This window comes from Rhinolophus hipposideros (genome assembly GCF_964194185.1).
Source record: "Rhinolophus hipposideros genome assembly, chromosome: 18".
Taxonomy (NCBI): Eukaryota; Metazoa; Chordata; class Mammalia; order Chiroptera; family Rhinolophidae; genus Rhinolophus; species Rhinolophus hipposideros.
The window spans coordinates 12897153-12922216 of NC_138064.1; the positions used below are offsets into that span (position 1 = coordinate 12897153).

General features: G+C 46.4%; 1 protein-coding gene across 1 annotated transcript; it reads left to right on the forward strand.

The window, feature by feature from the left end:
- Positions 1-671: 671 nt before the first annotated feature.
- On the forward strand, positions 672-5822 carry TRIL (TLR4 interactor with leucine rich repeats). The gene has a single exon (XM_081080318.1). It carries the CDS (start codon positions 1075-1077, stop codon positions 3511-3513), a length of 2439 nt encoding a protein of 812 aa, XP_080936444.1. The 5' UTR covers positions 672-1074; the 3' UTR covers positions 3514-5822.
- Positions 5823-25064: the final 19242 nt, after the last annotated feature.

Below are 25064 nucleotides of genomic sequence, written 5' to 3' on the forward strand. Positions count from 1 at the left end.
CTCCTCCGCTACCATCGACGTCAAAAACCCAAACACGCCACACTTAGAATGGGTTGACCTGGCCTCTGCTGACAGTAGCCCGCCAACAGCTCTTTGCAGACAAACTGTGCTCCCCCAAACTTCTGTAGAATGCTGGCGGACTCCGTGCTGCCCAAACGTCCCGCAGGGTGGTACCTGGAAGAGCAAGTGACTTAAAAACCAGTAAAACAAGCCGCGCTCCTACTGATCCGAAGAGATTGGTGTACTCGTCTAAAATAAAAAGGTCTCTGTCTGCAAATCCCGTTTGCTCGACCGGTAATCCACCCCCGCCCCCAGCCCAGCGTGTCCGCCTCGTACAGCTGGTTTTAATCCCTACTTTTCTCACTTGGCGTCCCGGACTCGGGCTGACCAGACGCGGAGCCTCCTCCCCCTGCCGGGGTCTATCCTCCCTCCGCCGTCTCCTCTTTCCTCGCCTGCATCCCCGGGGGGCAGAGTGTGGGAAGAACGAATTTCCGCCCGGTTTCCTCGCCACTCGCCGACTTGGGTCCCTTCCGGACGCAGCCTGCGCACCGCGGCTCCTCCCCCGGCTGTTCCAGGGAGACCGCACTCCCAGTCCCCGACCCAGAGCGAGGAGGCGCGGGCTGCGGGGGCTGAGCCGCCGCGGCGCAGCAGCCAAGCCGCGCCCCGAGCAGCTCTTGGAAGGGCTCCCGCCTGCAGCTGGGGAATCCACTCGGCGGGGAGAATCCGTGCCAGGGAATCCAGCTCTCCGGACTAGAGCTGCAAACAAAAACCTCAGTTCTTGCTCCCCCCCTCCACCCAACGACGCGCACCCGGAGAAACATTTTTCTGCAGAAATGCAACAAGTAGCACCCGTAGCTCGCGCAGCGCCCTGCGCCGCCTGACTTGGCTGAGCGAAGCCCGCCTGCAGAGACCCGGGCCAGCCACCGGACAAAGGGCGGAGGAGGGGCTGGACCGCGGAGCGGAGTCCGAAAGAGGCCATTTAGCGACTCTGGCCAGGCCAAGGGGAATGCAGAAGAGACACAGAGCCGGAGGGCCAAGAGGACGATCCGGCCGCTGCACGCTGGGCGGGCGGCGATGGAGGCTGCCCGCGCCGTGCGCTTCCTGCTTGTGCTGTGCGGCTGCCTCGCACTTCCACCGCGGGCCGAGCCCGTGTGCCCGGAGCGCTGCGATTGCCAGCACCCCCAGCACCTCCTGTGCACCAACAGGGGGCTCCGCGCCGTGCCCAAGACCAGCTCGCTGCCGAGCCCCCAGGACGTGCTCACCTACAGCCTTGGCGGCAACTTTATAACCAACATCACGGCCTTCGACTTCCACCGCCTGGGACAGCTCAGACGGCTGGACCTGCAGTACAACCAGATCCGCTCTCTGCACCCCAAGACCTTCGAGAAACTCTCGCGACTGGAGGAGCTCTACCTCGGGAACAACCTCCTGCAGGCGCTCGCCCCAGGCACGCTGGCCCCACTGCGCAAGCTGCGTATCCTCTACGCCAACGGGAACGAGATCGGCCGCCTGAGTCGCGGCTCCTTCGAGGGCCTGGAGAGTCTGGTCAAGCTGCGGCTGGATGGAAACGCCCTGGGGGCCCTGCCGGACGCGGTCTTCGCTCCCTTGGGCAACTTGCTCTACCTACATCTGGAGTCCAACCGGATCCGCTTTCTGAGCAAGAACGTCTTCGCCCAGCTGGGCAAACTGCGCTTCCTCAACCTCTCTGCCAACGAGCTGCAGCCCTCCTTACGCCACGCGGCCACCTTCGCACCGCTGCGCTCACTTTCCACCCTCATCCTCTCGGCTAACAGCCTGCAGCACCTCGGGCCGCGAGTCTTCCAGCACCTGCCACGCCTCGGCCTCCTCTCCCTTAGAGGCAACCAGCTCACGCACCTCGCGCCGGAGGCCTTTTGGGGGTTGGAGGCCCTGCGTGAGTTGCGCCTGGAGGGCAACCGGCTGAGCCAACTGCCCGTGGCTCTGCTGGAGCCTCTGCACAGCCTGGAGGCACTGGACCTGAGCGGCAACGAGCTGTCCGCTCTGCACCCCACTATCTTTGGCCACCTGGGCCGGCTGCGCGAGCTCAGCCTACGCGACAACGCACTCAGCGCACTCTCCGGGGACATCTTCGCTGCCAGCCCGGCCCTCTACCGCCTGGACCTAGATGGCAACGGCTGGACGTGCGACTGCCGGCTACGGGGCCTGAAGCGGTGGATGGGCGACTGGCACTCGCAAGGCCGGCTTCTCACGGTCTTTGTGCAGTGTCGCCACCCCCCGGCCCTGAGGGGGAAGTACTTGGATTACCTGGACGACCAGCAACTGCAGAATGGGACTTGTGCAGATCTCTCGCCGTCGCTTTCCCCGACAGCGGATGGCAAGCGGTCGCCCTTACCCACCGCCACCGGGGAGGAGATGCCGCCCTCTACAGGTGGCCTCGCAGAGGAGCTGCCGCCACAGCCGCAGCCCCAGCAGCGGGGGCGATTACTGCCCGGGGTGGCCTGGGATGGGTCAGCCAGGGAGCTCTTGAGCAACCGCAGCGCCCTGAGGCTGAGCAGACGGGGCCCAGGTCTCCAGCAGCCGGGCCCCTCCGCCGCTGCTGCCGCGGAGTGGGCTCCACAGCCCCTGGACCTGCTCGAGAAGGCCGAGTTGGGACGTCCGACTCTGGTTGATCCTGAGCCTGCGGAGCCCACCCCGACGGCTGCGCCCAACTCTGCGCCACTGCCTGCCGGCGACCCCTGGCAGCGTGCGGCGAAGCAGCTCCTAGCCGCTCAGCAGCAAGAGGGCGCCGCTCAGCCCCACGGCGGGGTCGGCCTGCCGCCGCTAGTGTCCGATCCGTGCGACTTCAACAAGTTCATTCTGTGCAACCTAACGGTAGAGGCGGTGGGCGCCGACAGCGCCTCGGTACGCTGGGCCGTGCGGGAACACCGCAGCCCCCGGCCGCTGGGCGGCGCGCGCTTCCGCCTGCTCTTCGATCGCTTTGGCCAGCAGCCCAAATTCCACCGCTTCGTCTACCTGCCGGAGCGCAGCGACTCGGCCACGCTGCGCGAGCTGCGCGGGGACACCCCCTACCTGGTGTGCGTGGAGAGCGTGCTTGGGGGCCGCGTCTGCCCGGTGGCCCCCCGCGACCACTGCGCAGGGCTGGTCACCCTGCCCGAGCCTGGGGGCCGGAGCAGCGTCGACTACCAGCTGCTGACCTTGGCCCTGCTGGCGGTGAATGCGCTGCTAGTGCTCCTGGCCTTGGCTGCCTGGGCGTCACGCTGGCTGCGGAAGAAGCTGCGGGCCAGGCGAAAGGGCGGGGCTCCTGTGCACGTCCGCCACATGTACTCCACGCGACGGCCGCTGCGCTCCATGGGCACCGGCGTGTCTGCAGACTTCTCTGGATTCCAGTCGCACCGGCCGCGAACCACCGTGTGCGCGCTCAGCGAGGCGGACCTCATCGAGTTCCCCTGCGACCGCTTCATGGACAGCGGGGGCGGGGGCGCGGGAGGCAGCCTGAGGCGGGAGGACCATCTCCTGCAGCGATTCGCGGACTAGATCCAGGGCCTCCGGGGCTGTGAGACCATTCATTGGCCTTGAGGAGCTACCTGTCTGGTGGGCGCCTCAACCCACCGCAGGGGAAGGTCTCATTTTATCACGTCTTCTCCTTTCCCCCTTTTGTGCATTCGCCAGAGGGGCCAAAGGGAACAGACAGTCAATTCGGCGCCACCCCCCAAATCCCAGTACTCACGCATGAAGTAAATGGATGGTACTTGGTCGTCAAGGCCAAGAATAGGGGACACATGGATGATGGGGTCCAGAGGTGGGAGGCCTTTTTTATGTGGAGACCTTGGCTTTCTGGTATTGTGGTATTGCAATGCAATAGCCTGGCCCCTTTTGGGGTAGAAAAGGGTGCTTGTTCTCCCAACATGAACAGAAAAAGATTTGGATGCCTACTTTTTTATTTGTTCAGTGTCCAACAGAGGAGTTTTGGTCCTACTTAAGGAAAAAGGAATTTATTACCATTACAAAGGACGTTTGACAAGTGACTCCACTGGTATGGTGGTCTCTGCCAAGAAGGATGATTTAAACAGGTGGGAAAGTCAAACACTTGCCAAGGAACTCTTTAATGGTGGTTAATAGAACATTCAGGATAATTTAATGTTTAAATAATTAGAGACGCTATTTTTCTTTTTTTTTTTTCAACAATGTGAAGAGCTCAGACATTTAACAAACTGGTCAATAAACTCCAGGACTCTTTTAGTTGAGCTGGGAGTTCAACTATTTTCTTTTTAACATTAACACCACAAGAACGTTTGCTGACCTTGGGGTTAACTAAAGATTACATACTTTCTCTGGAGAAGGCTGCCTGCAAGACTTCTCCGTCAGGGTTGCTCCTGTGGCTTTTTAATTTTATTTTTTTAAACCTGTATATGTTAAAGGATATTTCAATGCCAGATTTGATGAAAGAATGTAATGTGTATGTGAATGATGACCCCATAGGGAACACCTGTGGTCTCGTTTGCCTACCACATCTCTGACAATGTGTTCAGATTAGAATAAATAGGATGTGGTACTTCTCATGTTTTTGTCAGTGACACTCAGTGACTGTGCCCTCTTTCCCTCTAGTCGCACAGTTAAGTGATAAAGGTAATTTCCTAATGGGGAGCAAGAGGTGATTGTCAACCGATAGTGTGATGTTTGAGCACATTAATGTCTTAATCTATATGAACTGGTAGAAGGGAAGAAATTACTGGGGGGATAAATGTGAAAAAATGTACATCAGTGGTTATCTGTTTCTACTAAAACCAGAAGATTGTTATGAGTACTTAAACCTCACTGTGAAATAATTCTATAGTTTGCAAATTAATCCTTCCACTACCCATTGTTTTACCGTGTTATTAAATTGTATCTTTTAGTTAATAGCTGCAGTATTTCTTTTAAATGTTTTTGTTTTAAACTTAGGGTTAGGCTCCTTTATTTGCTCTGTTGTTTTCAACTATTTGAGATACTTTCGTTCCCTCATATTTATGAAGTTCATGTTTATCACTAAATGTAGTGCCTTGGTTTACATGAATAATTTTGTGTGTGGTCTAAAAATGTAGTCACTACGAGGGTGTACATAGTTATATTGCCCGTGGTTGTGAATCCATTGGCAGAGTAGGGTGCCGTGGAGGCCACTTCAATGGTGCTAAGGCGAACAGTAATCTTCTGTTTAGGGCCTTAAGCCCCTGAGGGTCCTGATGACTCAGGGAATCTATCACAGTCCAGGGGTCCTTCACCCCCAATCTACTCCTTTTTTGTTTGGCCTCCATTGAACCAGGCCTGCCCTTGTCCCGACAGCTGAGTAGGAACTTGAGGATCTAAATGAGCTGATCTTTGTTTATGTTCAGATGAATAAATGTCCAGACCACTTAAAGTACAGCTGCTTTTCTGGCAGTCTCATCTGTGGGGTCAAAACTTAATCAACCACAGGAAATAGACTGTCATTCTTAGTTTGCTGCCAGAGCTTGTTTCAGATTCCAAGCTTATTGGTACGTGGGAGAGGTGGTTGTTTGTTCTTATTTGCAACCTTTGGACTATCTTGCACCTTTCCTGTTCTTAGCTTTTCTTCATTCATAGAGCGGTTGCATCTCTCAGTGGTTTCTTTTACACAAAAAGTGTAATATTGAGTCCCATTGAAAGGCTGGAAAAGACCTCTGGTTCTTCCCAGGATTCCCCCTTTTTACTGCGGATCATCACTGAAAATGCTTAATGCCTGCATCTATGTAAAAACAGTTTCACTGAAAAAAGCCTTTCAGTGGGAAATGAATAAATGTTATACATTGTTGTTCAGTTACGTCAATAAACCCACGTACTAATAGAGATGTGTTATTGTTGGGGTTGCCAATATTTTATACACTTTCATAATGATATACCGCGGTTTTCTACAGCAGTTTTCATCAATGAAAATGAAACATAAGCATGAAGTCTTTCTGTCCTCTTTCAAAGTGTTTTTTTTTTTGTTTTAAATCTTCCTTTCCGTGGTCGCATGACTTTATGCCTACAAACAATGAGATGACCCTAAAAGCACATGGTCAGCCATGGTGTGAAAACACTTAAAACAGCAGTGACGGCAAGATGATTGGGTCTCAGCAGGCATCAGCTGTTGGAAGGAAACGGAATTAAAAGTCAAGCCCTTTGACTGTCGTGGTCAATTAGAAAAAAGGAATGATCTTGAACTGGAGGTCGATTTTGCCATTACAAAGTTTATGACAAGATAAAATCCCTAAAGAAAAAAGAATCAACTTTGTATGAGGTAGGAGTGTTCAAATAAGGGGCCATTGAAGCAGTCTGGAATGTGAGGGGACCCTCAGCTCAACCAGTAAGATTATTGCCTTCATAAGGCCGAGCATTTGGTGATGCTCCCTGGTAATAATTAGCATGTGATCAGAACACCTTCGCTGATTTGCCATCTACTTGTTTTTTTTTCTGTACGGCAACATAGGCAGCTACTGTATATACAGAAGCCATTAAAACAGACAATGGATCACCTGCTATTTATAGTTCACCCCTCCCCCATCTGCTTCTAAGGCTTGGAGATAAGTGACAAGGAAGCATTCAGCATTCCAGACCAGGATTGAAACCGATTCCTACTCAGTCTTAGACCTTCACCATCTCAGAAAATTATAAGCATGTATTTGGTGTCAGGCACTATTTTAAGAGCATTCCCTACCCTAATTCATCCAGTCCTCATAATAAAACCCTCTGCGGTAGGTACCATTACTATCTTCACATTAGAATTGAGGAAACTGAGGCATAGAGAAGTTAGGTGTTCTGGCCAAGCTCCCTGCGTGGGGGTGAGGGGGAGGATAGAGTCTGGATTGGAAGCCAGGCTGGCTGGCTCCGGACGCCCTGCTGCCACTTTCTGTGTACATACACATGACAACTGATAAAACATCAGGGGACTGTACTTAAGAGTCACCATGAATGTGTCTCTTCCCCAATACAACACTTTAAAAATCACCCCTAAGGTGTGTGGCCTGTATTTTCGGACTATTTTTCTTAACGTGTATAATACTTCAATAGCAGTTTCTAGTGATACATCATTCGTCCTTAAATATTTAATGAGAGACATGAGGTGCATCTCACAGCCACAAATGCTTCACTCTGTCCTGACGTGGGTGGGTGACTGTTGTGCACTGGGAGCTTAGTTCTCTCCACTGCTGTGAGAGCTCCCTTGGGACAAGGATCCCATCTTGCATTTCTCTTTGTGTCTCTGCAGGGCCTGGCTAGCTCAGAGTAGAGGTCCTGGCTACCTGCTTATTGATGAGTGCTACAAGGCACCTGTTCAACCTTTGCCCACTGAGACACACATGCCAGATGCTGTTGACATAAATGATATACACTTGTGGGTTGGGTCAGGTCATTTAATAGCTGTAATTCCACCCAGATATACATTTATATGGCAATGGTTGAACACTGATGGATGCTATAAGACGGTGTGTTTGACTGGGGGTATAATATGATTCCACATTTTCTATCATTAATACAGGAATACCGTTCTCAAAAAAATGAACATTTGGGATATTTTACACACATCTCCTCCCTTTGTGTACTATTTGTAGATTTCACTTTGCTTAGCAAAAAGCTTGGATTATGGCATATTTGTGTTGGTATTGCTATCGTCTAGCCTAGTGCATTTCACGTAGTAGATTCTCAATAAATACTAGTAGAATTTTTTTTAAATGTAAGCGTTAATCCTATTAGGAAGAAGGGAGTTAACGATAGGAGGAATTTTTCTTTGAAGATCTTTTGGATCTACTGAAGCCTGAGTTTTTGCTTTCTAGGACATGGAACAGAAAATTATTGTATACACACTGACCACTTTATTTTCCGCCCAGCCCCATTCTTTAGTAGCGTCTTCCCCCACAAAAATCACGACTGAGACTTTCTAAAAAATTCAAGGCATGACAATAATTTATGAATTTCTTTCTGCACCAGAAAGGCACAATAAGACAAGTGTTTATGTGAGATAAGGGACATTTCAGCGACATTGTGAGGCATGAATTGAAGTATAGGCAACTAGTCCCACCAAGTAAATGATTATCTGCAGTTGCCAGAGTGAGCTGTTTCAGTGGCTGATGAGGCTGCTGACCTTGGCAGATTTATCATCATTACCCCAGGAGACAGAAACCAATATCTCTATTCTTGTGGAAACACATCCATAAAAGGAGGCACAATCCAGTGGAAAAGAATGTGTATGTATAGGTGTGTGTGTGTGTGTGTGTGTGTGTGTGTGTGTGTGTGTGTGTGCGTGTGTGTCTGTGAGAGAGAGAGAGAGAGAGAGAGAGAGAGAGAGAGAGAGAGGGAGAGAGAGATTGGTTTCTTACATTTTCTTCCCTCTTTTAACTTTTTTTCTATTTTTACTGAAAAGAGAAGATGACATCAGGCCTCTGGTCTGCAAGCTCAGATTCACAATAGCTAGTCCAGACTGCAAGACTTCAAGGGGCATAGTTTTTCCTTATAAGGGAGCTGGCTAGGGCAGCAAACATGGACAATCTGTGTTATCATCTCTCAGGCTGTGATTGCCATCTGATTAGGGAGGCCACAGTTGAGGGATATGACCTTGGCTGAGACTGCTGCTAGCTGTCGCCCCTCACCCTCTACCCCAGCGTGGTGCTAACTGCTTTCTGGCCTGGAGTTCAGAGGCAAACTCTGGGACCTGTGTCCACAAACAGCACCAAGGCTGCTTAGGTCCCAGGTGGAGCAGAGTCCCATGGAAGCAGTTGTGGGGAAGGGCATGGAAGGGGGAGAGGGCTGGGTGCTCAGTCCACAGCAAGCCTGGGACAAGGTTAAGGAGATGAGAGGGGCTTTGTTTGCAGAAAGAAGCACGGGCAATTTGTTTTAGTTTGCTAGTGTTGCTGTAACGAAGTAGCCCACACGGAGTAGCTTAAACAACAGACATCTATTGCCTCATGGTTCTGGAGGCTAGAAGTCCAAGATGTCCTCAGGGTTGGTTCCTTCTGAGGCCTGTGAGGGATAATCAGCTCCATGCTTCTCTCCTAACTTCTGGTGGTTTTCTGGCAATCTTTGCTGTCCTGGTCCACAGCCTGCAGATACATCAGCCCAACCTCTGCCTTCATCTTCTCATGGTTTTCTTCCTGTGTGCTTGCCTGAGTCCATTTTTCCCCCTTTCGTAAGGACACTATTTATCTTGGAGTGGGGGCCCACCCCACTTCAGTTTGACATCAGCTTAACAATAATTACATCTGCAATTACCGTATTTTAAAATAATGTCACATTCTAAGGTGCTGGGGATTAGGACTTCAAGATGTGATTTTTGTGTGTGGGGGGGGGTGGGGGGGACACACAATTCAGCCCATAACAAAATCCAATCTGTTGATGGTTGTTTCGGTTGGGAGTATTTTCCTGATTATTAATTAAAAGACACAGGGAAGGGGCATGAACACAGGAGAGGAAATGGTGGAGCACTTGATGTTTTTCTAGCAAAGCATAGAAAGGTGAGACAGTGAAGCCTGTGGGGCTGAGCAGTAGGATCCCCCCATCGTTCATCAGGACAGTCATCTTTTTGAAGACATGGCCAATATCTGAATTGAAATATGATCTGTGGGTCCGAGAGGACCTAAGTCCCCCAAACTTCTGCAAACTGCCAGCGCTATATGAATTTTAGCTGCCCAGGAGAAATTACCCAAAGTTCTAGGCGTAATGCCTTCAGAAATATGGGGGTGCTCAGCTGAGGGACCTTTCTCCTCTCCTGTTTTCTGGAATCTGGTGGAACTATGGTGGAAAGGAGCAGCTCCTTCAGAGAAGTCCGTTGTTTCAGCCACTCACCTTCCAATAGTACAGTGTTTTCAAAATACATGATCTATTTCCTTCACAAATACCAAGGTAGAATGAAATTCAGCTAAGACAGAGTGCTGAATGCTTTGTTAGATGTGCATAAGCATTATGTCAGTCTTCACAGAAGCCAATAATACAAAGTATGACAATTAAGTTTGTGAACTCATCCTAGAAAAAGTGCCGCATACCTCGTTGCTGAATATTGTTATGGTCATCTTCAAAGTCCTCCCCTTGGAAAGCTACGCATGGACACCAGCACCTAGTCCAGCCTTCAAAGCAGTTTTGGATGGTACTTTTTCTGAAATGTCCATCAGAACTGTCGTCATATTACTCTTGATGTCCTGAATGTCATCAAAATGTCTTCCTTTCAATATTTCCTTTATCTTCAGGTAAAGAAAGAAGTCATTGGGGGCCAGATCAGGTGAGTAGGGAGGGTGTTCCAATACAGATATTTGTTTACTGGCTAAAAACTCCCCCACAGACAGTGCCCTGTGAGCTGGGGCATTGTCGTGATGCAAGAGCCGTGAATTGTTGGTGAGAAGTTCAGGTCGTCTAACTTTTTCATGCAGCCTTTTCAGCAATTCCAAATAGTAAACTTGGTTAACTGTTTGTCCAGTTGGTACAAATTCATAATGAATAATCCCTCTGATATCAAAAAAGGTTAGCAACATCGTTGTAACAAATTTGAGTACTTAAGTGTTAGACCTCATATTATTCCCATTTTCCAGATGAAATAATCAAGGCTCAGAGCTCAGCGATTTTTTCAGGGGCTCACAGGCGTCAATCATCAGTTGATTTCTAGGCATTTGGTATTCTTTTCACTCTGCCTCACTGTTGCCCTCAGTATTTGAGGATAAATCTTTTAACAATGTGGATGTAGATTTAAAAAAAAAAAACTTTCATGTCACATTGAGATAAGAATTTGAGCCTCCAGTGTAAAATGAGGAAGCTGGATTTAAATGACCTCTACTTGTCCATGTAGCTCCAAAATGCAGCTAAAATTATAATTTTTATTTTCCTGTTTTGGATGTAAGAACGAGAGGATGTGGGCTGTCAATCAGCCTTTTTTTTTGAAAATGGAATTTCAGCATCTCCTTGTGGAATTTCCTGGTTCTCAACCAAGTATTTAGATCCTGTCTCTTAGAAGCTCATCTATTTTTGACTGCAAAGAGATTAGAATCTGGTTATTTGGGGGGCAATCTTTTTGGAGCCTCATGGTTTTCTTTTCTCTTCTTCAAGTACCCCTGTGCTTGTACTGCTCTGGCAGACATGCAGAACTGACCACATGCAGCCTCGTTTGCAGCCAGTCTGCCTGGCCAGGGAGGGGAACATGCTCCTCTTTCTACACTGAAATCAACAGCTCTGGGCACCTCTCCTGTGGGCCAGAGACGGGGCTTTGACTGATTTAGTTCCTGAAGACTTGCTTGTTTGTGGATATGGTAATGACGCCAGTAAAATTCAATTACTGTGTCCCAGAGGACTGTAGCAAGCGACAAATAAATTAGGAAACATGAGCTTTGCAGTAACTGAACTGAAATTATAATGGGGCTATTGAAAAACAAACAAACAAAAATCCTAAACATTCACTTAATAATAGATGCTGCCGGTTCCCCCACCACCAATTAGCTCATCAACTAACTCTTTGTTCTTGTCATAAAAGAATAGGCTTTGGACACAGCCAAGAACATTTTATCTTAATGCCTTGGATTGTTGTCGCCCCCACAGCACACCTGGTTTCGGGGGAACTGGTTACAGAGGGAGGAAGCAGCCGCCTGGAAGGGCCTCCCAAGGCCACAGCACTAATTCATGCTGGGCTCACAGATGCTCACAGATGCTTGGCTGCCCGTGGCCTTGGGTTTCAGGTTGCCATCCAGGGCTGAGGTTTGAATGGAGGTTGTAACCTCAGAAGGTCCAGCTAGCACTTAACCAATGACATCCATCAAGAATGTCAAGGCTTGCATTGTCTCGTTAATTTGAACCAGCTTTCCTGCTATCAGATCCTTTTTCATTTCTAACCTTTCCACCCTGTCTTTCTGCCTTTATGCGGCAGTTTGCAGCCTCTCCTTCCGCCTGTAAGTTGTGCAATAGAAGGCCCCTCTTGGGGAATAGAAACCTTTGCTGTCCTCCAGCCCTTAAGTGGAACTTGTGGGATTAATTGATGTTTCCCTTCCAGTATGGATTCTGAGCTTGTGAAGAGAGAAAGAACACTGACGGCAGTCTGGACATACCTGCAGACTCTATTTTGCAGACAATTTTAATGTTAAAATGGTTTTAACATCATCGCTATCTTCCTTCACTTCCTTTTCTTTCTCACCCACATCCCAACAGCCAAGTATGTAACACAGAACCAATGAACAGAGGAGACATGGAGAAGATGACGAAGGTACTCAAACAATTTCTGAATTAGGAGCAGGTCATTCTCCACCTGTAGTAAATATCTACCTACACAGACCAATCCCCTTTCTTGGAGAAGTGCTCCCCCTTCCTCACCACCACATGAAGGACTGTAAGCGTGCATTATGCTTACTTTTTAAACATACAATATTATATTAGTTTCAGGTGTACATCATAGTCATTCAACAGTACCCACCTGGCACTATACAGAGTTATTACCACATTATTGATTATATTCCCTATGCTTTACTTTATCTCCCCATGACTATTTTGTAACTACCATTTTGCATTTCTTAATCCCTTCTCCTTTTTCACCTGACCTCCAGCCCCCTCCCATCTGTCACCCTCATAAATCTAGTATCTGTGTGACACCATACACAATCATCATAAGGTAGCAGAAAACACCCAATCATAACAGCAAAAAGAAAAAAAGAATCCAAAAAATGAGGAGAGTTTAAGGGGCTTTTTATGTTTTAGTCACACTGCTGTTCTCTGCCAAAGGAGGGATTTCATCCAATCTCAGTTGTTCTGGGGTCTGCACCAGGGTGGCTGGCTAGGAGGGGGGACACACAGAAGAGTTTTGCTCACTCCACAGCCATGCTTCGGCAGTCAAGCGATCTTCCCTCAGGGCAGAAGCCTGTGCACATGTCCAATCTGACTCCCTCCACATTTGACAACATGAAGGTCCAATGTCTCTCCTGTATCTATCAGAAAATGAATGAGCAAGCATGGCCTCTAAATAAAGAGAGAACTTAAAGAGGTTTTATTTCCTATTCCCTCCGTGTTAGTTATCTTCTGAATAAAGGGCATGGGTCTTGGGATAACTTGTTCAAGCACCACGGTCATAGTTTATTAATCTAATGTTCTCCTTAGAAGGAAAAAAACCAGAATCTAAAGTTTTTGGGCCAAGTATAACCCAAATCTATGTGTGCCAAAACCCTGTGCTAGGTTGTTTGCTGGTATCTCATGTAAATGTCACCGTGGTCCTACAGTACATTACTGCTTATTTTCTAAGAAGTTAAGTGAGTACCTAAAAGGCCACGTAGCTGCTAAGTAAAAAAAGGTCACAGCTGGGATGTGGACCCAAGTTTACCTGACTTAAAACTATACTAATTCCATTGCATTCTAATGCCAGATTTCCCAAACTTGTCTGATAAGACTCCTCAGTGAGTACTTGTTAAAAATCCAATCCCACTGCAGATCTCATCTATCTGAATCTGCTAGAAATGGGTACAGGACTTTGCCTCAGGTGAATTGAATCTCATCTGGCAAGTTAGATCAATATTGTTGTAATGTCTTAAATGCTTTAAAAAGCAATATAATAATTCTTGGCAAGATGTGTGCTAGGAAAGTCTTTTTTTTTTTTTTTTAGTAAGTTTTTTTTTTATTTTGGAATAATTTTAGATGAACATGTAAGTCAGAAAGATAATACAGAGTTCCAATATGCCTTCTCTCACCTATTTGCCCCTAATGTTAAGATCTTACACAACCACAGTATCTCCATCGAAACTAAGAAACTAACATGGACAGATTACTATGCACCATATTAGGCAACCACTTATCCTGGAAATGATGACATAGAAGGAGAGGGAAAGATAGGATAGCCCGTAGTTTCTTTTGCTTCCCTTACTCCTCAGTAAGCTGAAGGCAGAGAGTATTGGTATAAAGTCCATGATAATTTTATGCATCATTTCCATTATTCCAGTAAGAACAAAATATATGTGCACGTTATGAGCTATGAAATGCAAACTGTGTCATTTGGGTGCTTTCGCGTCTGAGTTAAATGCACTCCTAATTGCCTTTTGCATCGGGCTCTCACCGACTGAGCTAACTGGCCACTACCATGCATCGCATAAAGATGGAGAGTAAAAATTTTCTTAACTGCAGTTTCTTAACTGCACTTCTTTTTCTACTTTGTGAACAAGGAGCCCCCCCATTTTTTTTCTGCATGGGTTTTCACAAATTATGTAGCCAGTCCTGCTACCCCTAGTCAAGAGCCATTGTCTTAGCAAAATGAAGCCACTGATGGTGGCGATTGTGGCCCCCAGGCAGGTGAGGGGAAAGATAAGCCAGAAAGAGGAAGTTCTGCCCTCCTAGGCAATTACAGCCACAGTGGGGGTTAGTTCTACATTAACCAGCCCTGTCTGCCCAGATGTCTATAGATGCCTCAGGATGATCCCTAGTATTTGAGCACTCCCAGATTCGGCCCAGGGGGCAGTACCATTCCTGTTGGATCGTCCCAGTGGCCAAGTGCTTTTTGATGCAGAAAGTGTAATGGCAAATGCCACATCAGGAAGCAGTTAGACACGTGACCTGCCCCCGGCCTGTGGCTTTTGCAGGCACCACTCTGTATCATGCTGCTTAATTATTTCTGTGCTCTAGTAGGCAGACTTTCTTTTTTAGCCTGAATATTAAATAAAACAGAAATACCTTCTGCATCTACAAAACCTGCTAGCTCATTAAATAGGTGTTTCTGTGAAGAGGAAATGCTGTGGGTTTGGGACAGCAGCTTTAATTTATATCTGAAAACAAATTAGCCTAATGGAGCAGAACAGATACAAATGGCTGTACAGCCCACCCGCACTAGGGAATGAGACAGGGCTCTTTGGCTAATTAATGGACACAGTGGCATTCTCCTCCATTCTGATATTTTCATTGCAATGTGCCTTTTAGGACAGGGTGTTCCTTTTAGGATAAGAAGGATTTCCAGCCTGTAGTGTGAGGGGTATCGTTCTCCATGCAGTGAGGCCATCGTGCTGTGGCAGGCAGAAAGAGAGGAACAAGCTTCATGAGCAAAGGTGACTGCTGGCAGCCCTTCTGGTCCTGGTGAGAGTTGTGTCACCTGAAGGTAAGACAAGCGGCCAAGGATCAGGCATAGTTAGTAAGTGGCTCCTCCGAACCCTCCCTTCTCAGAAAATCAGAAGAGCGAATCACTATAACCTCCCTCTCCTTGCTGCCTCCTCCCGAGCTGCTGGCTGGGCTCCTACCAACTCCCAATCCTTCTCTCTATCTGGTTCTTGAGCCCTCCCCTGCCATACACACATTCCTTCCAATTTAGACCCTTCGAGTGTCTTTTCTGGCATTTTCTGGAGTTGCTTCCCAACTGGTCTCCCTGCCTCCTTTATCCTACCTGCTGCATAGAACTATGAAAATGATCTTGTAAAAACTGAAACTTGATGGTTTGGATTCTCGAGTTAAAAATCTATGATCTCCACAGCTGTGAGAACAACGCTATCCCCTTTGGTATTCAAGGTCCTAGAAGCTCTTTGTAGAATATTTTCCCTTCAGCTACCAGCAAGGCTCATTCCTCTCCTCCTTCAGAATGTGTTTCAAAATGTTCAAACCGAACCACAGTCTCTGCGCACCTGATCGCCTCCCTACAGGTGTATTTTGCTGTAGCCCTGTCACGTGTCTGTGAGTGTGTTCTGTCTTCATTTGCCTTCTTTATTGTCTTTTCCTTCACCTGTACCACCAATGTAGTCTCTGCCAAGGTGGGTATTTTTCTCTATCATGTCCGTTGCTGTAGCCTGGTCCCTGGCACACTGCCTGGCACCTACTAGGAGCTCCATGTTGATTTGTTGAATGAATTGTCAAGTGGATCTGAGCCTAGCCTCGCTCTCCAGCTGTGTCCCCTGCCACCCCTGAAATCCCTTGTGCTCCAGCTGTGTGAGATCTGAGATCTGCATCATACCTCCACAAATTAGTGCCTGCAGTTCCTTCCTCCTACAATGTTATCGCCTCTCTCTCTGCATGCCTAGCCTTTTTTCATCTTTCTGAATTTCTCAGTCACTCCATAATGCTTTTTCAGAGTCCACACTTGTCACTGGACCATGTTAAATGGGACCTGTTTACTTAACATCCTCCTGCAGGGATGCGAAGCAACCCCAGGGCCAGATGGTGCCATTTGTGCCTTCTTCCCCACCTGGATGTTTCATTGCTTGATGAATGAATACACAAGTGGCATGTGCGAAGACACAACCATTTAGTGACAAGGACCGGACTAGTGCCAGATATTCTGGTCTTCCATCTATGGTACTTTATGTGTTATATCCATCAGAGATCTCCTTTGAGAAGATATTCTCACCAACTTCCCTAAAAATCAAAATGTATTTCTGCACTTCCACATACTCCAGCTTCCTGGCCTCTGGCCTGTATTCTTTCTTTCCAAAACGAGCCTTCCCTTATTTTGTCAGTTTTCTGATTCCCTACATTAATCACAATGTCATCTGACTAATTCATTTTCTCAAAGTGGCTGTTAAAGCACAGAGAGATTTTAGGCATAAAGATTTTGTTGAAAGTTGCAGATGTTAATGAAGTTATTCAAATCAAAGGAAGACATTCTAGGCACGTATACAAGTCTTTTGGTGTTTGTTCCTTTAATACACGTTCTCTTTTTACGAAAAATTTCAAACACAAATAAAAGTAGCAGGAGTGGTATAATTGTACAATTAGTACAAGCCTCATAGTTTTATCACTAAGATTAATAGTTTTCAATGATTTGCAACATTTCCTTTTTCTTTTTTTAAAGCATATCCCAGACATCATATAATATTATCATCCTATTTCAGAATACTTCTCTCTCTCTCTCTCTCTCTCTCTCTCTCGCTCTCGCTCTCTCTCTCTCTCTCTTTAACATAACCACAGTGCTTGTTATCATCCTTAACCAAATTAACAATAATTCCTTGGAAACTTAATTTTCATGGAGATATTTGGGGTACAGCCTCTCTGTACCTCTCTAATTGTGTAACGGAACAGAAATAACCCCACTAAAGAAAGATATGTACATCCCATTTGAGCTCCTTACACATTTTAGATGGAAGCTTGAAATGCCTCATACTTTCTTTCCTGCATGGATGGGGCTTCATTGGAGCTTTCTTATTACTCTGGAATTTTCTTTCTCCTTTTAGGGTGTCAGTAGACATTGACTTTGGAAAGCTGCATTCTCCCCATGGCCTGTCCTTAGGCCATGCTCACACAGGCCAGGCCCTTGGAGACTGGCATCTCTGCTCACCATCTATAGGCAGTCTGTATACCACGGTTAGGATTGAATTTGGATGGCCAGTTATTTTTATTTTCTATTTTCCTTACTGGCCTTGGCATTTCATAAGCATAGTGACCAGGAAACAACATAAGGAGATGGCACTCAGATTAGTTCGGTGAATAACATTCAAGTTTAAACTTTTGAAATCTCGATACCACTGACACCATCCATAGGGCCGGGAAGAGTGCATCAGAGAGACACCAGATCTGGATGTCAAAATGCCTGGCAGTCTTCTTTGCCTTTCAGGAAAGCACTTGGTCATGGGGGTGTCGTCCTCACCAAATCCTCTTGCTGCCTCCAGGAGCTTACTCCCACTCTTGGTGTCCATCACTGCTCACACCCTCCTTGAATTTGGCAGACCCAATTCCTCCCCCTACTTCCCTCACTTCCTCCCATCCACCCTGAGGCTCATTTCTCTTCCTACTAGAGTGCTGCTTGTTTGTTCCTGTTGCTAAGCAGCGGAGTGCACTCTGGTGGTGCTTGCTGCCAGCCCATCCACTGCCTCCAATTCAGATTATTCAGGTTAACCCTGTGTGGCCCGACACAGTTTAAAAACCTGGGACTGTGTGACAATCCAAAAAACCACACCCTGGTGTCCGTAACAATCCACACCTTGCGTTTCCTAGCACTGTGTCCTTTCTGGGAGGCAAGGAAGTGTGATGGCGGAGGGCTGTGTGGCCACAGGAGTTCTGGCCCCTCTGTTTAGTAACTTCTAAGAAGTTACTCACCCTCTCCAACTAAGTCTGGGTTTTCTCATCTGTGAAAGGGGATCATCACATAACGGTTTCTGCATGTGTGTGCTCTCTGGGTTGCATGACTTACAGTGTACACAGCGCTCAATAGAGTGTCTATTGTTTTGTACAAACTCCAGCTATGCAGCTGATATTAACACAATCGGCACAGCGCTGCCATATCTGTCATCTGCTTTCACAACGGTATTCGTTGCCGGTTGAGGTAGCTCTTAATACTTCCGTTTTGGGGGTAGAAAACACAGGCACAGAGAGGTAATGCAACTTGCTCATAAACAGCTAAACTACTGGCGCTGGAGTCAGACTTGTTTTGTGTTTTTCCTACTTTGTCATTGGGCCCCAGAGACAGCTACGTCTCAAGATGAATTCCACCAGACCTTCCTTTGGAAGCAATTGACTCCATGGGCCTTGTTTCCTACTTGGAAACAGTTTCATTTTTGATCATCGCCACCATGGAAATATGTGTGTATCTGTTTCCTTGTCTGGTATAAGGCACAAATAGTTTCGACTTTAACCCAGATCAGAACATGAGGACTGGAGAAGGAACAGTGGTGTACGTGGCATTGGACCAGACATGCAATCCGTAGAAAGTGACAGGATGATCAGAAAGCTGAGTTTCATAAAAGAAAAGGTAGCAAGAGTACATAAAGCTACCCATGGAAAAACAGATGATTTTAAGTCTTTTCCTCCAGCCTCCTAATGGGGCTAATTACACTACTTCCACTTTTTAGAGTTGCTTAATTCAGCTGATCTCCAAGGAGGCAGAGGCTGAGATTTGATGCCTGAAACTATTACTCCCTTAGTTCTATTTTGTAGCCCCTCTAGGTTGCACTTGACCCCAGCCTGGTCTTGGTCTCTAGGGAGCTTAGTGAGGGCAGACAGGCTGTAGCTTTTAACTCTTTTGAAGGATCAGCTCTAAGATTATGTAACACAAAGTGGCATTGGAAGACAATTTCCACAATTTTTGTTATATCCTGGACCATTGTTTCGTTCATATTTTCTTAAAATTCACTTCTTTTATAATTAGAAAGAACTTTAAAAACATCATTGCATTAGTCAGGATAGGATGGCTTTTATGGTGGTAACAAATAAACCCTGTTATCTCGGTGTCCTGACACCGTGAAGGCTTATTTTTCATTCATGTAAAATCCAACGTGAGTCAGTTGACTCTCCAGGGCAGCTTTCCTCAAACATGACTCTTGATATAGAGGGTAACTCTTGAATCCATACTCCCTCCATCTTATAATGCTACCATCTCAAAATGTGATGAAAAATTTCAGGACGTGCCACCTCCAAATGTGCCACTTTGGTCTATTGATTATATTGAGGTGTAAGGCACTTGAAAAAGAGCCAGTGTAGGATAGGTTTTCTCTGAATTCCTCTTATCTGCCTAAAGACAGATCCTCCAAAAGGAACTTAATTGTCATAAATCTCCTCCCTAGGAGTTTCATCTACCATGGAAGACTGAGTCTTATCACAGGAGAGGAGACTAGAACTTGACAGCATATCCAGACAAACTTTGTCACAAAGTATCGTACCACCCATCTATTCTTCTCAGGACCCATTCATCTTTCCTAAAAATTATTTCCTTTCCCCTAAACTGCCTTTCTCTCCTTCCCCTGTTAAGATGGTATGTACATAAGTTCACAAATCTCGTCAATTTTGGGGGGGTATTTGTGTTTTTTCCTGTGATATCCCATGTACGTAATCTTAAAAAATTATAGATTTGTATACTTTTTTTTTCTGTCAATCTGCCTGTTGTCAGTTTGTTTCATAGACCCAGCTATTGAACGTAGGAAGGTAGAGGGAACAGCATCTAGTGTCACTGAGGCAGGGGCAAGAGAGGCTGGAGGGCTACACACTGGCTCATGAATGCCTCTACCCGGAAGTGACATAGGTTGCTTCCACTCACATTTCACTGGTCAAGATTAGTCACATGGTCCCTTTTAACTGCAAAGCGGCCTGGAAGTAGAATGGGGGAGAGGGGGGGATATATGTGCTGAGCACACCTGCCCCTGCCACAAGGATGGAGAATGGAACACTGATGTTATCACCTGCTGTGAATAAGACATGGTCATCAATGGATAAATGAGAACAATGTAGTAACTTCTAGGTAAATATTTTTGCATGCTAAACACTTTGATTCTTAGGCTTATTTAGTTTGTTCTAGAATGTTGGGGGTGGGAGAGAGAGAGAGAGAGAGAGATTAGCACCAAATAGAGATTGTCTTCCTGAAGGAATCAGAAAGATCGAAGGATTATTGAAAGAGGAATAACTTTCTCATTATAAGATTCAATGTTGTTTAATATCTTGTCCATGTCCTATCTAAAACCATCTCTTTTCACCTAAAGTCTTCTGATGGACAGCAGTGATCCATGTGCCACCCTCTGGGAAACACTGCCCCCCGGGGTCCACATCACCCTCCAAGGCAACAGCAAATATTTATGAGGTTTGCTGTGTGCCTGGCACTGTGCTCCTGCTGCTGAGCGCACAGAATTTATGATGACCATCCCTGCCTTAAGATTTAACAGAATGGAGAGACAGAGAAATAAACCGATACTTACAATACAGCATGAGAAATACATTCTGGAACTACAAAGGGTTATTAGAATGATCCTTGAGGGGCAACAGATTTTTCAAGAAAAAAATCCATAATTTCCTCGTTGTGTTGTCTTCACACTGTTGGATTTTATTTCCTTTTAACTTTTCTTTTGGTGGGAGCAGTGGTATGCTATTCAAGGAGAAACCCACGGGCAGGAGGGGGGAAAAAAAGACAAAAAACCTCAGCTAATGTTTTCAAGGTACTTTGAATGGAGCGCCCCTTGAGACACCAGAAGTTCCCAGAAGACCATGCGATAAGGAAAGTAACACCGGTTCAGGATGTGGGGAAGCCGGTTGCACTTTGTGGAGAAGGTTAATAACAATGTCAGATCAATTCTGCAGTCATTGACGGAACTCACTAAATGGAATGAAACGGCGGCAAACTGTGGGTCCAGCCTGGGGTCCTGGACCTCTGCACTGTGTAGCGTAGACTCCCTTTGTGCCTAAGTTGTCTTGGTAAAATTAGAGACTGGGCCAAGGGTGCAGTTCCTGCGCTATGGATGTTCGTACATGCAAAGGAAGAACGGAGAACAGACGACCTAAGCTTAGCCTCAGTCATGATATCATTTGTTATTCTGATGCCTCTGGGCTCTGTTTTTAGGTGTTGGGGAAATAGTACTAACCTCATCACTGTTGTTTGCACTTGCTTATATCTTATTTAGTACTTAAGATGTGCCAGGCACTGCTTCAGAGGCTTTAGCAATGTTAATTAACTTCATCTTAGTATCACACCCCTCTTAGAGATGGGAAGAGTGCGAGGTACGGGGAGGCCGAGTAACTTATTCAAGGTCAGATATATAGAGAGAGTCAATCTCAGGCAGTTGGGTCTAGAGTTTGCAGTCACTACCCTGCTCTGTCTCTGGGCGAAATAGTTGAAAGTGCTAATAATACGATGAGGAATGTAATAATGACACATATAAAATAAGTAGTTTTTAAAAATTAAAAGTGATTTGACAATGACAAATGTTGCACATGCACTTGAATGCAGTCCTCAGAGAGAAGAAACAAAGAGTAAAGCATGCACTGTGAGAGAGAAAGAAGGGGAAATGCCTACCGCCCAATGATACCTAGCTTTACATACATTTGTTCATTTGCACCTCCCAACACCCTTAGGAGGTAGGTGCCATTATCACTCCTATTTTACAGATGAGGCTGAATGACTTGTTTAAGGTCACACAACGGGCAAATGGAGGCCAGGTCCCACTAGACCTGGCTCCACTAGACCAAAGTGCCTGGAGGCAGAGTGGGCGATCCTGAAGCTGCCAAGCCATCTGTGTCAGCTGAGGACCCAGGAGTCTGAGTGTGGTGAGGGGGCAGGTGGTGACACTTTTGCTGGGACACAAAGGATGTCCTAAACTCTGGGGCGGGGGGTGCAGATGTGAGTGAATGAGTATCCTGATCCTGGGGGGGGGCGTTGAAAATGGATGTTTCTGCCTCAACATACTTCAATCAGACAAACGGGTCCACTTAGGGAGAAGACGTGTAGTGCATAGGGAGCTATACCCAGAACAAGAGCGTGCCTGGCTGGCAGTGCTGCACAACTAGATTACACACCCTCCTTTGGCGGAAGTGCAGTCACTCTGGACCAGGGTTCCTCAACCTGGGCACTATTGACAGTTTGGGGTGCAAAACCACCCTCGTTGAGAGCCACTTGTTTGCTCTGACACTTTAGACTTACGTGCAGAGAATGCTTCTGGAAATTAGCCTGTTCTGAGGTGGAGGAGTTATACATATTCTCTCAAATTTCCTCCAACTCTCAGAGCCTTAGAGAGAAAAATGGTGGATACGCATGTGCCTTATCCTTTCCGTTAATTGTTGATATTTTGGAGAGTGTACAGCTGTGGAGAAGACAGATTGGGAAACATACTCAGCACACTTTGCAATATCTCTATTTTGTGTATCTGTATGTCTGTGATTTCGCTTCTTGACGCGTGTCCAGGTCTTGTCTTGGGCCACGCTGCCCCCTAGCGGTCGCTTCGGTTTGTAGCACACAGAAGAAAGGCCCACAAAAGCGTTCCTTGAGCATGAAGTCAAGTAAGGGACTTGCTGGGGAATTGGGTGGGGTTCAAAGAACAGCCACAGCTTTTGGCTCAGGGTCCTTGTGATTCTCAGGCCTCTCCGCCGAGCCGCTCTCCTTTCCTCCCGGAGCCCCACTTCCTGCGACCCTACTCCTGCACATTCCTGCACCCAGTGAGTGACCCCTTGCTCCTTCCGCCGGCTTACTGGGCCTTTTCTTTACGGGGAATTCAAAGCTGCTTCCATTTTAAATGGAAAGAGCATCCCGTGGCTAGAAATATCCGACAAGAAGCTTCTTATGAATGCCCTGAAGAGAGTTCCTACATGAAAAATAGACATGATTCAAGCTGAAAAAATATAGTCTGTTGCTTCTAAGCTGGACCTCAAAAACATCCCCAGGGTGCCTTTCCGCCCAAGTGGAGAGTGCTGCTCTGCAAGCGGTCCTCTGTTCTGCTCGCCCCCCACCCACCATTTAGTTAACCTCATTGGGACAGGCGTAGCCCTGCAACTGCATGCATTTGTCATCTTAAGAGCTTTGGTAAGCCGACTTAAATTTCAGATAACTAGAGACTGTTCTAATGGCTTTCTTCTGACCATAGATGACATGGTGTAATTAGGAATCCTATAAAAGCCTTTTTTTTTTTTCGTGAGAGTAGCTTAAAAGAAAAAAAGGTGTAAACCAAGAAGACAAACAAAACTACTCTACAAAGTTAAACCTTGTGTGCAAGGAGGATATTTTTAAAAAGTAACTTTACATGTATATGTGAGCTTACATGTATATGTGAGCTTTACATGTATATGCTACAATAGTTAATTGTTTCAAAATACAATGCTCAAACAGCAGACCACCCAAGTCTGGATGGTGAATTTATCATAGATATTTCCTTTTTCCTTTTGCAAAGGGGGTTTTCTATTTCCAGAAAATAACATTTTATTTATGGCTATAAGAGCTAGAATATCATTTAGCAATTAGGTAAAACAAACGACCAAAAAGTTTAATTCTAGATCAGAGCTCTTAAAGTCATTCTGATTTCAGGCTGTATCAACAAAGGACAACAACTAATAAAAAGCCTGGAAGGTCAGATATTGTGAGCAGGAAATTTGCAGAAGCCTTACGGATGGGCAGCAGCTGGGCTTCCTTAAGATTTATAGGCTACATAGAGTAAACATGCACTTGATTATTTCTACTTGATATGAACATACACCAGATGAAGAAACTCCACTATTCCCTTTACCCCACCCCACCCCAGCCCCCACATTCGAAAACATTTCCCCTTATCTTTCTTGTCTCTCAATGTAAATGGCTTAAGCTGCAGCTTGTGCCATTAAACATGCCTAGATGTTTTAGGGGAAAAAAATGGAAAGGAGAGAGATCTCCTAGGTATTTGCTTATTGAACCTTGTTTGCCTTCTCACTTTACTTAGTCTGACTCTGAGACCCCAGGCTGACGTGTGCCTGGGTCCCAATCCTCTGTGACAGATACTACCTAAAAGATGAATCCTGACAGGTAGATCTGAACTTGTCAGTATGATCACCATAGATGGTGAATCCAGCCAGTTTGGGCCAATGAACTTGGCATGGCAGATGCCCATCCTCAGATGCAGGGATCTAAAACGCCCTTACAGCTCTGCAGACATTGCACCGAGATCTCAGGGCGGAGCTCCTGTGTGACAAAGGAGACAGGTGGCTTCACTTAGAGAATTTCCAGACCCTCCAACGGGAGGAGTAGGATGAGGGCAAAATAATACATGATTGATCATCAGGATGATCGGATCCTTCATGTTCACAAAATGCCAGCAAATCACAGGAACCAAGTCTAGGTCTTGTGTCTAGATATACAGTGTCCATGACAATGGGGGCTTTTGGGCTTATTATTGGATATCCTATTGAAGCTATCCAAAATGTGCCAGAACTATTGTAAGAGGAGAGATCCGGTTTATTTAGAAGGTTGCTTTAACAAAAACAACAAAAAATTGGTGCACTTAACAGTGCTGACTCTCCCTCCATGGATTAAACCGATTACTAATTTCGCATATAATTCTGTCCATTTCTTCCCTCCTCCTTCCCTCCCTCCCCCCCTCCTTCCTTCCCTCCCTTCTGTCCTCCCTCTTCCCCTCATTCCTTGTTTCTTTCCCTCTCTTCTGTCAGGACAACTGTGTCTCAGGCACTATGCTGAGCAATGACAGCCTGAAGATTTATGAGAATTGTTTCAGCCTTTTAGGAGATGAAAGACAAAATATTTAACAATGCAGACACAGGCAGAGGCAGATCCTAGCTCTGAGAAGCCTGAAGCCTAATACAATTTGGGGAGCGCTCTTTGAAACAAACAAACCAAAAAAGATCCACAATTACAAATACAAAATGAGGCAGGCAAGGGATAGTTATTTAAAAAGAAAAAGTAAATGACAACAAATTACTGGCAGCTTGGAGGCTTGGGTCTTTTCTCCTTACGATCTCTTTAGGCA